At 47.0% G+C, this 14683-nt stretch overlaps 1 protein-coding gene across 1 annotated transcript in view; it reads left to right on the forward strand.

Moving 5' to 3' along the window:
• TLL2 (tolloid like 2) overlaps positions 1-14683 on the forward strand; it is a 116531-nt gene that overhangs the window by 17993 nt on the left and 83855 nt on the right. The window contains exon 2 of the mRNA XM_032883365.1: positions 4260-4370. Within this exon, the coding sequence (XP_032739256.1) occupies positions 4260-4370 (111 nt within the window). The remainder of the gene's footprint in view (positions 1-4259; positions 4371-14683) is intronic.

The following is a 14683-nucleotide window of genomic DNA, read 5'->3' on the forward strand; positions in this document are numbered from 1 at the left end:
TATTACACTACTGTACTGGAGCTGGTTCTTACCCACAAGCTTGTGAGAGCCCATAGTATGCTCCTTTTCCCAACACCACATTCTGCCACCTTGAAATCAGCCATAGTGGGAGTTATACAGGGAAATCAGCAAATGCTACAAACCAGGGCTCTCCCCTCCCCTAGCCAATCCTTAATTATTAGCACATCACTGATTAGATATCATTAGAAGGTATTTCTTTAAAATTAATCTCCCTTTTATCTTTGCAAATTTCTCACATAATAGCTTTAAAGCTATATCCGACTACTTTAAAGATTTCTATTTTTGGATTCCGAAAAGCATTTTTTCTATTGTATTTCATAATCTACTCCCCACATGGTTCCTAGGCAGAGCTTTCTAACAAAACACCACCACCTTGTGACAACTCCCTAAATTGCAGGTTGGAGTTCAGTGGGGTCGACCAAGAAGGAAGCCCATGGCTTTTTCACTGATGTGCATTTTAGATGTTTCCTCTGGCCTCTCAGGTTCTATATTTCTGTGAAGAACTACCCTGCTTGACCTCGTCGTTACAGCCTTGACAAGCAGTAAAAGAGGTTCAGCGGGGCCTGTGCCCCCCAGGGCATGATGGATTGAGGCAAAATCTCTAGTGCCTTGGGTTCTTGCCTCTCAGACTTGAGTGTGCCCGCGCTCTCCCTGGGACTCTTGTTAACATGCGACTTCTGATTCAACCAGTCTGGTGTGGGTCCCATGATCTTGTATTTCTATGGAGCACAGAGACAGTGATGCTGCTGCTTGTCTGTGGATTACATTTTAGTAGCCAGGGTTGGTGGGGGAAAGAGAAAGTTTACCCCAGTGATAGGAATCTTCCCCTAGCTTCTCTTAGGAGATTGCCAGGGGCCATGTTTTGCCTTTTGGTCAGAATTCAGTAGCTTTGTGTTCCGAATGCATAGGCTTAGCTCATTTGATTCTAAATGTTGTTTGGCCAATTTGTTGATTTAATTTTAAAATTTTAGTTTTTTGTGTTTTTTTTTTTTTACTTATTTGGAATTTATTTTGGTGTAGTGTAAGTTCAAAGCCAACCTGGTTTTTCCTCGAACAGCTAACCTCTTTGTCTCAACACAATTCATTGGTTAGTCCCCATCTTTCTACAAATTTATGAGCCTGCTTCTCATATATGAATTTTCTTATATAACCTAGGGATTGGTTCCAGACTATTCCATGTTGCAGGGCTGTTGTAGCTTTATAACAGATTTATAACATGTATTTTTATATCATATATATTATAACGTATAACATTAATTAGTCCAATGAAGCCAGTCTTTCTTTAGTACTCTTTCTTGACTGTTATCACTTAATTATGCAGATGAACTTTAATATCATTTTGTCAATAATAAAAGCATTTTTGGGATTTTGATTGAAGTATAGTAAACCTACACATTACTTTGAAAAGAATGAGCATTTCAGCAACATAGTATGTTTTTCTTTTCATGTCAAGTGACTTTTTATAGCTTTTAGTAGGATTTTACATTCTTGACACAGTATCGCACTTTTTTGTATCAAGGTTATTCCTAGATATGTGTTGTTTTTTTGCTGCTATTTTAAATATTATTTATTATTTTATTTTATATCATATTATTTATTTCATATGATACACATTTTTATTTTATATTATTTATATTGTATTCATAATATAGCCATTAGCCAAATGTAGTAATTTAAATTTTAATTACAAGAAAATAAAACGTAAAATTCAGTTCCTTGGGTGCACCAGCCACATTTCAAGTGCTCAGTAACCACATGTAGTTATTGGCTACCATAGTGAAGAGCTCTACCACCATTGCAGAAAGTACTAGTGCACAGTGGTGAGTCCTAATTGTTGATCCATCACTTTTTCTTATGTGTTGTGACAGTGTCTTATTTTATTTGGGAACACTTTTTGGTTTATTCCTTTAGATTTCTAGGAAGAGCAGCCACTTATATACCAGACTTCTGGTTTCTTTTCTGCTGCAGTATTATCCAGATTCTCCTCCTAAAGATAAAAGCATCTGATGGCAAACATACCCCCTGAGGGTTGCCACTCCCACACTTGCTCGTGGCAGACATCACTAATCGATCACAGCACTCTTTGCTGTTCCCTGAACTATTGTTGTTTTCAGAACTTATACCTTAGTGTCCTGCTCTTCTCTGGCTCTTGAGCTGGAACAGGACACAGTGGCAGGCAATGAGGTGTCTTCCGCATAGGTACTCTCTGGGGAGGGCTCTGATTCCACCTCCTGTGAGTAGTTCTCCAATCATATTTCCTCCGTGACCCTCCATGGTTCCATTCAAGGGAGGGTCTGTCTTTTCTTTTCCCTTATTCTCATTGGCTGTATCTGAGGCAATCTTTTTCAGCTTGGGGGCCCAAGGATCATTTGGGGTCATTTTAAGTCTCAAACAGTTGCAGTCTCCTACAGGCTGTGCTAGTGGTTCTTCTGGCACAATACTTTTCTGAAATGTTAGTCATCTTCCTGTTTGATTCAGCTGCACGTGGGGTGGTCACAACACGGTTGTTTTCTAGACATGCCTGTCTCTCTGGACTTAGTTGCTGGCACCTGACATTTGCTGGGCCTCTGTGAGGGAACCATACTTTTGGTCTCCTATCCCTCCCCATTCTTATCCCACTAAAAGAATGTACTGGGAACCATCTTGACTGATCTTTGCCATAAAGTTGAGTGGTTTATTTTTTCTTACACAGATTTCTTGTACAATTTACATACTGTATAATTCACCATTGTAAGTGTACACTTCAATGATTTTAGTAAATTTATAGCTGTGTAACCATCACCATATTCAATTACAGAACATTTTCACCATGTGGAAAAGCTCCCTTGTGCTCATTTGTAGTCATATCTCAGTCCTGCACCCAACCCTAGCAATCACTAATCTTTCTAGCTCTATAAACTAGCCTTTTGTAGACATTTAATATTAATGGAATCATGTAATATATAGTCTTTGGTATCTTATGATAAGATTACACTTAACTTTTTAGGAAACTGCCAAATGATTTTCCATAGGGAGTATACCATCTTATCTTCCAACTAGCAATGGATGAGGGTTCCCATTTCTCCACACCAGAAAGCTAAGTTTTCATTAGCCTTTGTTACTCGAAGGCCCTCTCAGTTTTACTTTTATTGCTTAGTGTTGAATTTCTGGACTCTCTCTGTGCCTTTTCATTTCCACTATAAACTGCCCAATTCTCTGTAAAACCCCTTTCTTTCTCGTAGTACCTTATCAAACACAGCTAATAACCACCAAGGTGTGCTACTAACATTCTGACTCTCAATCCCTTCACTTAAAGCCATAGCTCATTCAGCTTATCACCTGCCTTCCAAGTGAATCTGCCCATATTTTTACCAGGCCACCCCATCACTGCATAACATAGGTCACCTCCTTCCAGGCTTCAGTAATAATTTCCTTGACACCCACTGCCTTGCCCAAACACAATGGATTTTTGTAACAGAAGCACACTACTCCTGATAGCAATTGCTGTATTTGTCAGGATAAAGACGTTGTGTTCTAGTAACAAATAGCCCCAAATCTCAGAGACTTGTAAAACTAGCAGTTTTCATTCTCCTCATTCATGCTACATATGCAACCCGATCAGCTGTATCTCCGCCCCACATCATATTTATTCTAGAACCCAGGCTGATAGAGTCACTCCTGCCTGGAATGGTGCTTGTCTTTCGGGAAAGGGAAGAGAGGGCATGTGAATCGTGCACTAACTCTTGAAGCTTTCTCTCCCATTTGTTTATCAGAGCAGGTGAAGTGGCTAATTCTGACATTAATGGGGCAAAGAAATATAATCTTCCCCCAGGGAAGGGTAGCAAATATTGTGAACAATAGTATCATTTATCACATTATGCTTTTCTTTTATATCCTGGGGACTCTGGAGAAGAAAGAAACAGCTGTCTCTATGTGGTGGTTTTGCCCAGAGCTGCTTAGAGCTCCAGTAAGACAGGGTGCCCTTTCAAAATACCCGACAGACGTAGGCCTTGATCTTCATGGTGTTTGAGTCCAGCCCTGTGGCTCTGATACACAGAATTATTCTATGCCATTCTTCTGTCTCTACCAGCCCTATGTGTTATGTTCAGGGAGAGATTTGACTGGATGGATTGTCATTTCTAGAGTTTGCTCCCCAATGTCCCATGTCCTCTGGGGCATTAATAAATCAATTTTCTTCTGATATCCAGCTTAAATGGATCCATTTATTTTTTTTAAATTTTTAAAATTTTTCTCTCCAGCTGTCTTTTGGGGAGACATTGCCTTAGATGAAGAGGACCTGAAGTTATTTCACATCGACAAAGCCAGAGACTGGATCAAGCAGTCGGGAGAGGATGGGGGACATAGCACAGGTAAGTACTGTGTCCCCATTTTTTTTCTCTGGGGAGCAGGGTCAGGGACTCTGGCAAGGGTGGATGTGGACCCCGAGACTTCGGTATTTGACCTGTCAGTCCCAAGCCCGCCTGTCTGGGGAAAACCAGAGGGGTCGCTCTTTCTGCACTGCGGGTTGTGGAACTGGAGCCTCCAGACTTGCTGATCCTTGTACGAGAATCTCCACTTGCTTCTTTATCTGGAGGCTCAGGCTCCAGCTCAGAGGGTTCAGGCTTGAGCCCAAGCTGTCCGGAGTGGGATTACTCTGGGCTCTCAGGACTTCGGCCTCTGGGTGGGTCCAGCACTTCCCAGGGTTGGAGAGAATTACTACCCGGGCTCCATGTTGGTCATGTTAATAAGGCATGGCTAGGAAACATGTTTGCTTGGGGCACTGTGCATTGTTTTGCAAACAAACCAGGAGCCCAATGGGCTTCAGACTTTGAGTACTCCTCTCCCTCCTTACCTCCATCCTGGGGGGCATACTAGTGAGACTTGTCTCTTGAGTTCTTACCCCCCTCTCTCCCAGCTGGTCTCAGACACCTCAGCTCTGGGGAACCCCCATTCTTAGCAGGAGCAAAAGGCGCTGTACTATGAGGCTGAAGGCTGGTGGGGCTCATCCTGGCTGGCTCTTTGGTGACCAGGGCTCACATGTGCCCAAGGTTACACTGCCTCTTCTCCCTGCCCCCTCTCCCCCAACCCCTGCCTTTCCTTTCTTTTTCTTTTTTTTAAGATTTTATTTATTTATTTGACAGACAGAGATTACAAACAGAGAGGCAGGCAGAGAGAGAGGGGGAAGCAGGGACCCAGGATCCTGAGATCGTGACCTGAGCCGAAGGCAGAGGCTTTGACCGACTGAGCCACCCAGGTGCCCCTCTTTCCTTTCCTTTGAGATTTTTAAAAAACTTATTATGGTAAGAATACAAGAGATTTACTCTCTACACATTTTCAAGTGCACAAATAATATTATAAACCATAGGCTCAGTGTGGCATGGTGGATCTCCACAACTTATTCATCTTACATAACTGAAGCCTTGTATCCTTTTTGGGGGGGCCCTGTCATGGCCAAGTGCAGTGCTGGAAAAAGAGGAGTAAGATGGGATCCCTGTCAGCAGGGAGACTATTCATGACAGGCAGACAGAGTTTAGACCTGGACAAGCTCTTTAACATCTCCAAGGGTCAGTTTTCCTGTCTGCAAAATGGGGATGAAACCATCACTCATGCCACAGGGGGTTGGGAGGACCAAGTCCCAGGGTAATGGGCCAGCCTGGTGCCTGGCTCGCAGCCAGTTGTCAGGCAATGACAGATAGTATCACTGAGGTGCTCCTCTCTAGTGGAATGAGACAGACAGGTGAAGAAATAAACCGATTCCTCACGGCAAGGGCTATAATGAACCGAGAGAAGTAGGAAGAGAGAAGAGTGAGGGGACGAAGGCCAGGTGGGCGAGCCAAGAAAGGCACTGTGGGAATGGATGCTCTTGCATTGTGTCTTGAAGGAAGAGAATGAGTTCTTGAAGTCAAGAATCACGAAAAGAACATTTCAGGCTATGGAGAAGCCACATGGGGAGTATGACAGGGCCCATCTTTCCTCAGGGAGCCGCGGAAAGGTGAGAGTCACTAGATGATGGCTCTTTGGGGTAGGCTGTGGTAGAGAGCCATGGAGACCCCAAGGAGAGGCTGGGAGCTTCCAGCTGGAGGTCAGTTCCTGGAGAGCTGCCTGCTTAGAAGTTTCTCTCAGGATGCTGCAGTGAAGGGAAGCCTAACAGCTTTGCCTTCGCCTCCCTCACAGCACTCCTCCAAGGCCAACATACTCAGCCTCTGGTCTAAGAACCTGAGTCTTCTCTTTCCTTCTTCCCTGTGAACTGGAGAGGGCAAGGTCTATCTCACATTTGTCTTTGGATCCCTTGGAAGTGTCCCAGGCCCCTGTATCTACAAGGCACTGGCCAACGTGGGTGGAGAGGAAGAAGGAAGGGGTTGGCGGAGAACGGCAGAGACTGGAACCATCTCCTCTGGCCTAAATGATCAAGGTTTTGCTTCCAGAAGTGTGGGTAAAGCACTGCTTGTAGTCACGGGCTTTAGGATCAGACTGTCTGGGTTTGGATCCTTGAGCTGGGTCTCAGTTTCTTCATCTATCAAATGAGAATAGTGATGTTACAAGGACAAAAAGAACACGTATAAAGTGTTTAGCACAGTGCCTGGCTAATAATAAGTGCTCAACAAATATCAATTCTGCCACCTCCTCATTTAGTAGTAGTAGTAGTATTTGCAGAAAGCACACTGACCTGGGAGGACAGTGGAGGAAATTTGCTGTGTGTGGGAGGGAACATCGGCAGCTTGGGTTTGAGGCCTTTGAAACATATACCTACCTGGTGTTTCCTCCTTCCCAAGCTTAGAATATTGTTTCTTTCTTTCTTTTTTTTCTGGTACCCTTTTATGGCAAAGTGATTTTTATCCTGATCACTTTTCTCTGTGGGCCAATAGTACTTTGCTTCCATCTAGAATCATTATTTTATTTTCAAAATGGGAATATTTTTTATTGTTTTTGTTGATGAAACTAATACTGCCTGTTTTTTTTTTTTTTAAAAAAAGTCCAATAGCTTAAAATTGTACAAAGTAGAAAGTAAAAATCTCCCGTTCTCCCAGCCCCAGGGATCCACGTCATTATCTGTTCACTGGATTCCTTCCAGCCTCATTGGGCTCAGGCTGTGTGCATACAGATATTTTGGAAACATATAAGGGATTTTTCTCAACACTGTCTGGTGCAACCTGTGTCTTTCAGTTACCACCACCTTGTAGACATCTTTTCATGGGATACATTGTGGTCTATCACACTTAATGCACAACTCTGCCATAATTCATCAAATTAATCCCATATAGACGGACACAGAGAGGGTTTCCCTTTCCTTCCTGTAATTTCTTTCTGTTAGAAACAATGATGCTGTGAACAACTTTGAGCATTGATCCTTAAACATTTGCTTTGATTAAAAATAAATAAATAAAAAGGAACCACATCTTTACTCCGTCTTCCTGCTTCCAAATGTGTGGAAGGATGTGCTCTTAGATTTAGGTTATTTCATTTTTCAAGCTTTGGTTAGTGCTCTTGTGTTTTAGGGAAGGGAAGGAGGTTCAAGCGGCGGGTGGGGGTTGGCGGGGTGGGGCTGAATCCCTGGAGGGGGGTCCTAGTGGAGAGGGCACAGAACCCTACAGTGTAGCCCCAGAGGCCTTCTTTTCCTGGTTCCTCCTGTGAGTTTGGAGCTGCTTTCTTGACTTCAGAATGGAACAATCTCATTGGCCTGGATGTGACCAAGGTGACCTCATTCCCTAGGGGTGCCCAATGTCCTAAATCCAGTGAGTGGCAGAACCAGGACTAGAAACAGCTTTCCCAGCTCCCATGTGTCCTCCACTAGACCAACATGTCCACCATGTTGCCAGTTAGAAGGAACAGAGAACAGCAGATGTGTGTGTAATTGTTCCTTTGCCATCACTTGGAGGGTAGGCTGGAGCCTCTCTGGGCCAAAGGGTGAACAAAGACCTTGTGCCTGGGTTGGTTTATGAGCCCACATGGGGGCCTGCACTGGCCCCAGAAGAAAGCTGCTGGGACCCCAACCAGGGAGCCTCTCATCATTCACTTAGAGGAATCAGTCTCCCGGCCTCTGGTCCTTCCTTCCCCATCCTGCCTTCAGGTGATCTTCCTGGCCCTGACCTTGCAACCCCTGGAGTGGGTAGAGTAAAGTCCCCTCAGACTCATGTCTACCTGGAACCTCAGAAAGTGACCTTGTTTGGAACTAGAGGATTTGCAGATGGAATTAGTTAAGGGTCTTGAGAGGAGCCCTCCATCTAGTGATGGGAGTCTTTAGAAGAAGAGGGGAGCCCACAGACACGGCAAGGAGGAAGAAGGCATGTGAAGAGGGCGGTAGAGACTGGAGTGAAGCATCTAGGAGCCTGGGGATGGCCACGACTGCCCGAGCCACTCCTGGTTAGCAGGAGGCGAGGAGTACTCCTTCCCTGGAGCCTTCAGAGGGAGCGGGGCTGTGACAACACCCTGATTTCAGACAGCTAGCCCCTAGAACTGGGAGAGAATGGCTTTCTGTTGTTTCAAGCCACCTACTTTGTGGTTCTTTGTTAGAGCAGTCCTCGGAGACCCACATGACAGCTATGTCCCATAAAACCCTCCGTGGATCCCTATCCCTTAGCAGAGACATTCCTGAGTCTGACCTTAGTCTGCACTGTCCATGCTCTGTCTACAACCTGGATCTCCAGCCCCCTTCCCTCTCCTTTCCTCCAGCCAAACAGAATGACATCGTGTCTGTACAAGCCTCAACTTTCCCTCTGTTCAGGCTTTTGTTCCAACTGTGCACTCTGCTCCAGGTCCCCGTTCTGCAAAGAAAGAAGGGAAAGCCAATGACCCCACCAGAGCCCTCTAGCTGGCGTGCTCTCAACTTACTCAGCAAGGCTGCCGGCTTGGAAGGCCACCTGGGTTGACAGCACCATGAAAATGGGCCTCATGTTGCACTTGAGGTGGAAAGAGCTCTATTTTCTCCCCATTTTCTGACAGGTCCCTGGCCCCACCATGGGAGCTCCCAGAGGAAGTGGCAGCAGCATCTGGGATGTGTGCGGGGTAAGGAGGCAAGAGCGCATTCTTTGCGGAGAGAAAGTCCTTCTGTGTGCATTTTATTTGCAGATAGAAGAATGGGAGCTCTGAGCAGCCATGGGCCAAGCTGTTCTATGAATGGGACCCTTGAATTAACATTGCCGAGTTTCCTAAAGCAGCTAATCGGATTAGCTGTGTAGTGAAGGAAGTACTTAGCGGGACACACACACAGACACACACGCAGGCACGCACACACTCTCCGACCGTCTTGCATCGTCTTCGATGGGATGGGGCAGAGCCCGAGAGCCCCGTTTCTGAGTTCCGAGACACCTGTTCTGCTAAACACACAAGGTGGAGGGCAACGTGGTTGATGTTTTGGACTTTTGTTTGTTTATATCTTCCCCAAAGAGTCCAGGAAGCCAGGGTTGCACATTCCCATCTTTGCAAATGTCTGGAAACCTAGAGAGGAAATCTCGCCTTGCCATTACCTCCATCCAGATGATGGCTCTGATTTCTTGGGCTTTGTCATGAGGACTTGGAAAGGGAAGATGGTTGTAATGACTTATTGTCTCCGAGGGCAGCTGATGGCCCCGTCTTGTCTGTTCTGAGCCACTGGGCCATGTCCAGCTCTATTTGAGAAGCCAATTTGCCTCTAAATCTTCAGTTCCTAAATTCCTACTATCTGTTTGAGCATGTGGGTGTCTGCCTGAGCCCAGCAGTTTGGGCTCCTGAGTTCAAAAGAATGAAGTAGCAGGCATGAAAGATGTAGGTTGGGATGCCTTGCCTCCCTTCTCTGGGCCTCCTCTCCCAATCCTGAGGACCCTTCCACCTGGCGGATTCTTCAAGGTCTTAGAGTTCCTTTTCTCACTCTGCCCATGACTTGGAGCAGCACACGTTGCCATCACCTGGCCTCACCGTGCCCACAGAAGAGCCACATGAGATGTTCTTCTTATGGGGACCTCCGGACCTTGCAGAACTGCAGTGTAGAAAGTCTTGGATGTTGGAGACAGGAGGGCCTCAGTTTTCCTCTCTGGCTCTGTATTGATTAGCTGGGGGGCGCAGGGTGACTTGTCCCTTATCTATAAAATGGGTTATTAGTGCCTGTCTAGCAGTGGGATTGAAAGCGTGATAGGAAAAACACTTAGGCTGGGGCCTGACCCCTGGTAGGTGCCCCGTAATCATAGCCTCCGGGGCTGCCCCTGGGCTGCCCCTTCTGTCTTCTCTTTTCTCTTGCCCACCTCTGTGTCTCAGACTCCACATCCCCCCGTGAGCCCCTGGGGTCTCTGGAGCTGGGCCATCCTTGGGACATCTCTGTCGGTTACCTAGCCTTCTCCAGTCCTCCTGAGTCAAACCCTAGGATTGCACTGTTGGCCAGAGAGAGACCTGAAAATGGATTGGATGCTAGTAGCGAGGACAAGGAGAATGATACTAGCGAGCATTTGCTATATGCTGCGAATGTCTTACAGACTTTAAACCTGTGATCCCATTTAACCTTCACACAACGGTTCTAGGCGGTGGGTACTCTTGGCGTAGACACGAAGGCTAGTGTTCAGAGAGGTGTGTAACTAACTCTAATACAAAGGATTATTGGCCAAACCCAGATTAGGACTTAACTCTCAGGTCAAAGGCCCTCCTTTTAGCCTCTACACTCCACTGCTTCTGGAAACAGCTGCTGGCCTCACCACTGACGCTGTCCCCTTGAACTGGGGAGACTCGGTCTCCCCATCAGCACCCTTGAGAGCTGATGGGGAAAGATGTGGAAGAGTTCTGCATACCATCGGGGCTGCACCTCAGCGTGCCCTCAGTGGTCTCCGGTGATGTTCACTGTGTGCCTTGCCACATCCCCCAGCCTATCCCAGCCATGACTTGTCTTAGGTCTTGGCTCATCTTCTTTCGTTCTGCCGTCAGGCTCTGCTCGAGAGAGGTGCCAGACAAAACACCTGTGGTCTGTGGATGGGGCCACCAGTCTCAGGAGTGCTTGGTGGCCTCTGCGCCTCCCTGCTCCTCTGCTCCCCCCAGAGGTCAGCTGGGGTTAGGACTGTTTGCTTGAATGCAGGATGCACCTGAATGTGGGGTACCAGCCGTGAAAGAGATGCTTAGGGAGTGATGCCCGGAGTGATGCCCTCGGGCTGGGCAAGCCCTGACCGCCTTGCAGGAAGTGTCCGAAAAAAGCATCATTTAGCCATGTGGCCGAAAGCTTATCTTTGCAGTGCCCCTCACATAAATTCGCAGAGGGAGAATGTGGTCCTTAGGTCTTTTCCATGCCCAAGAGGGAGTGCCAGCATTCCTGCTCACTCCTCCAGGGCTCCTTTTATCCCTTCTCCCCTGAGACCTGCAGCCCCCTCCCCGCCCCCAGCTGACTGCTCCCATCATCCCTGCCCTCCTCTAAGAATTCTCCTTGGCTCCTGGGGTAGAACTTGATCTTTACTTGCTGAACTCCTACTCTGGCGTGTGTCTGCCTCACAGCTCTGCTGACCCTCTGACACCAACGTTCCGTCCCTCCCTCCCTCCTTCCTTCCAGTAGCAGATGCTAACTGGGGACCCCTTCTGTGCTCAGTACCAAGGATGCCCACTTTCTCTTCTGGCATTCAAGAGATGGAGCATTAATGATGGATGTGACTATGGCCATGTTTTAGGCTATGGGAGGAATGGGGCAGCCTAGAGTGGGTGGACCTGGGATCCAAAGCCCCTGCTGGTGTGGGGCAGCCACTGACCTCCCAGAGGAGGCGTGGTCCAGTAGGCAGAGGGGAGGCCCCAGGTGACAGCTGTCATCCAGGCAGGAGTTGGTGTTGGGGATCCAGCCTGGGGCACAGGGCCTGCCAGGGGGCCAAGCAGGGCCAGCAGGAGGGCAAGAGTGGAGACCCAGGCAAATAGCATCAGAAGGACCTTTAGTCAAACTCATAGGAAGTTCTCGTTTTGTGCTGTGAGCTTGGGAGGACAAGGCAAGGACCCTAGTCCTTCTGGGGCATAAATATTAGGGAGGATGATAAGCTGGAGACTTGGCCTGAGAGAATAAAATGAAGACAAGGGTCAGAAATGAGGCAGGAGCACACAGATCCAAACCGGGTCAAAGGTTAAGTGCTGCTGAGACCCTCCCATGTTGAGCCTAAACTCTCCACATCTACCCCCGCCCCCACCCCTGACCGAGGACAGGGCTGGCTGCAGTGTAGGGCGGGCGCGACCCCACAGACTAGAGTCAGCAGCCGAAAAGGGGAGGACAGTGGGGCAGGAATTGGGCAAGGCCTGGCAGTTATTCTGCCCATAAAGTCTTCAATTTAGTAAGATGATTTGAGATGATGAAAAGGCATCTGATAAAATGCACATCTGTTCTTTGGGAAGGAAAAAAGAACGCAACATAAGGATTCTATCATCTCATTCCCTGGGGCCTCATTCAGAGGCTGACTTACAACTTGGATTGAAGCCAGAGTTCGCCGTGAACTTGAAGTGTTGGGAAAAGTAAATTCACCTTTCGGTTGATTTTTGTTATGATTGCATTTCTCAGAATCTGGGGACACTGGGTGGGCATTCCACTTGGAGCCACAGTGGGGTATGGGGCTGGGTGAGGGAGGAGCAGTAACCACCCTCGGGCCCTCATCCAGGGGGCCACAATCCTGGGCCCCTCATGAGCCTTGAATGCAGGAGCCTGAGTCAAAATTGGGAGATCTGCTTGAGAAGCCAGGACAAACAAGATTTAACACCTGGCATTATAGGCAAAGTTCTCTCTGTTTCAACTTACAGAATCCCCTTCAAGATAGCTCAAGTGAAGAATTTACTTAAGAATATTGGGGCGCCTGGGTGGCTCAGTGGGTTAAGCCGCTGCCTTCGGCTCGGGTCATGATCCCAGGGTCCTGGGATCGAGCCCCGCATCGGGCTCTCTGCACAGCGGGGAGCCTGCTTCCCTTCCTCTCTCTGCCTGCCTCTCTGCCTACTTGTGATCTCTCTCTGTCAAATAAATAAATAAAATCTTTAAAAAAAAAAAAAAAGAATATATTATCAGGGGGGCGTCTGGGTGGCTCAGTGGGTTAAAGCCTCTGCCTTTGGCTCAGGTCATGATCCCAGGGTTCTGGGATCAAGCCCCGCATCGGGCTCTCTGCTCAGCGGGGAGCCTGCTTCCCCCTCTCTCTCTGTCTGCCTCTCTGCCTACTTGTGATCTCTGTCTGTCAAATAAATAAAAAAATTAAAAAAAAAAAAAAAGAAGAAGAATATATTCTCAGGGCCACCTACAGACTGAAATAGAGAAGAGCCAGCCTCTTGGGGACTGGAGTAGGAATTGGAGAGAAAGGAACAGAGCTAGCGTCTCTTCTCAGGGACCACAGAGTGCCTTATTTTTGCGTTTGCCTCTTCTTGCACCTAACCCATCATGGCCGCCATGCCTGAGTTTCTATCATGATCCTCAACTCAAGTGTCCTCTGCTGGATGCCTGCAGTGCCTCCCTTGGTAAGGGGCTGTGGAAGTCCTAAGAGTAGAAGGAGTCTCCCAAGGAGAGAGTATAACGTGAGTTGACCAGAGAGCTGACAGAGTCCCAGGGAGGTAGGTGGAGGCACCAAAGCTATGATGGAAGCAGGTGAGTCTATGTCTGTCACTCCAGAGAACAATGAATGATAGAGCAGCCTGCCCTTTGAGGAGGTGTTGGGTGAGACCCCCAGGGGTGGAGCTGTGGAGGCAGCCCCTTTTGGGTTAACTTGATCTTGGGGCCATGCCTGGTGACCTCACACCCACTTTGCCATTGATATTATTTCTATGAGAAAATACTTTATGAGTTCCCATCAGCCATCTTAATACATGGGCTCTGGGAGCACACCCTCACGGGAGCGGGGGATTACCAGTAGCAGAGGAGGACCCAGTCGTTGTCCCTCAGTTTGGCTATCAGAAAGGCTGTGCCTTACCTCCCCAGACATCATTCTTTGGTTCTTTGTAATCTGATTCTGTTTCTTACTGCCCTTTAACTGGGTATGTCTTTGTTTGTATTTATTGGATGGAATTCTATGTTGCATGTTTTTAACTTAAGTAGTAGATCTTGGGGCACCTGGGTGACTCAGTGGATTAAACCTCTGCCTTCAGCTCAAGTCATGATCTCAGGGTCCTGGGATTGAGCCCCACGTCGGGCTCTCTGCTCAGCAGGGAGCCTGCTTCCTCCTCTCTCTCTCTCTCTGCCTGCCTTTCTGCCTACTTGTGATCTCTCTCTGTCAAATAAATAAATAAAATAAAATCTTTAAAAAAAAGTAGATCTTAAATAGTAGATCTCTAGAGCAGAACAAAATGAAATAAGTCATCCTTGCTTATTTATGCTGCCTTCCAGTCGATCGTTCTAGTATCAGTGACCTAGACATAAAAAATATTCCCCATACTGACTTAAGAGAACCTGGTGGTGAATCCTTTTAGACAAAATAAAGGATGCTTGTATCCAATAAAGAATCACCCCCTAAATATTTTTAAGTTAGTATTTTCAGTTTTCTTAAAGCTACGCACCTTTGCTTTTGTAATTGGCCCTTCTAGATGTGTGCATTTTGTCACAGTGGGAAAATGACCCCTGTCGCAAATGTACTTTTTACTCAAGTGTCTTCTTTTTGGGTGTGATAATGAACTCAGTTGTTTTGGACAAAAGGCCACAGCCCTTCAGAGTTAGCTACTGTGACAGACCTTGGCCATGTCACTTTGCTTCATGGGACTTTACTTTGCTTATCTATAAAATGAAGGGTTGCATTCT

Source organism: Lontra canadensis, unplaced genomic scaffold (assembly GCF_010015895.1).
Source record: "Lontra canadensis isolate GAN:19392208 unplaced genomic scaffold, GSC_riverotter_1.0 scaffold3, whole genome shotgun sequence".
NCBI classification, from domain to species: domain Eukaryota; kingdom Metazoa; phylum Chordata; class Mammalia; order Carnivora; family Mustelidae; genus Lontra; species Lontra canadensis.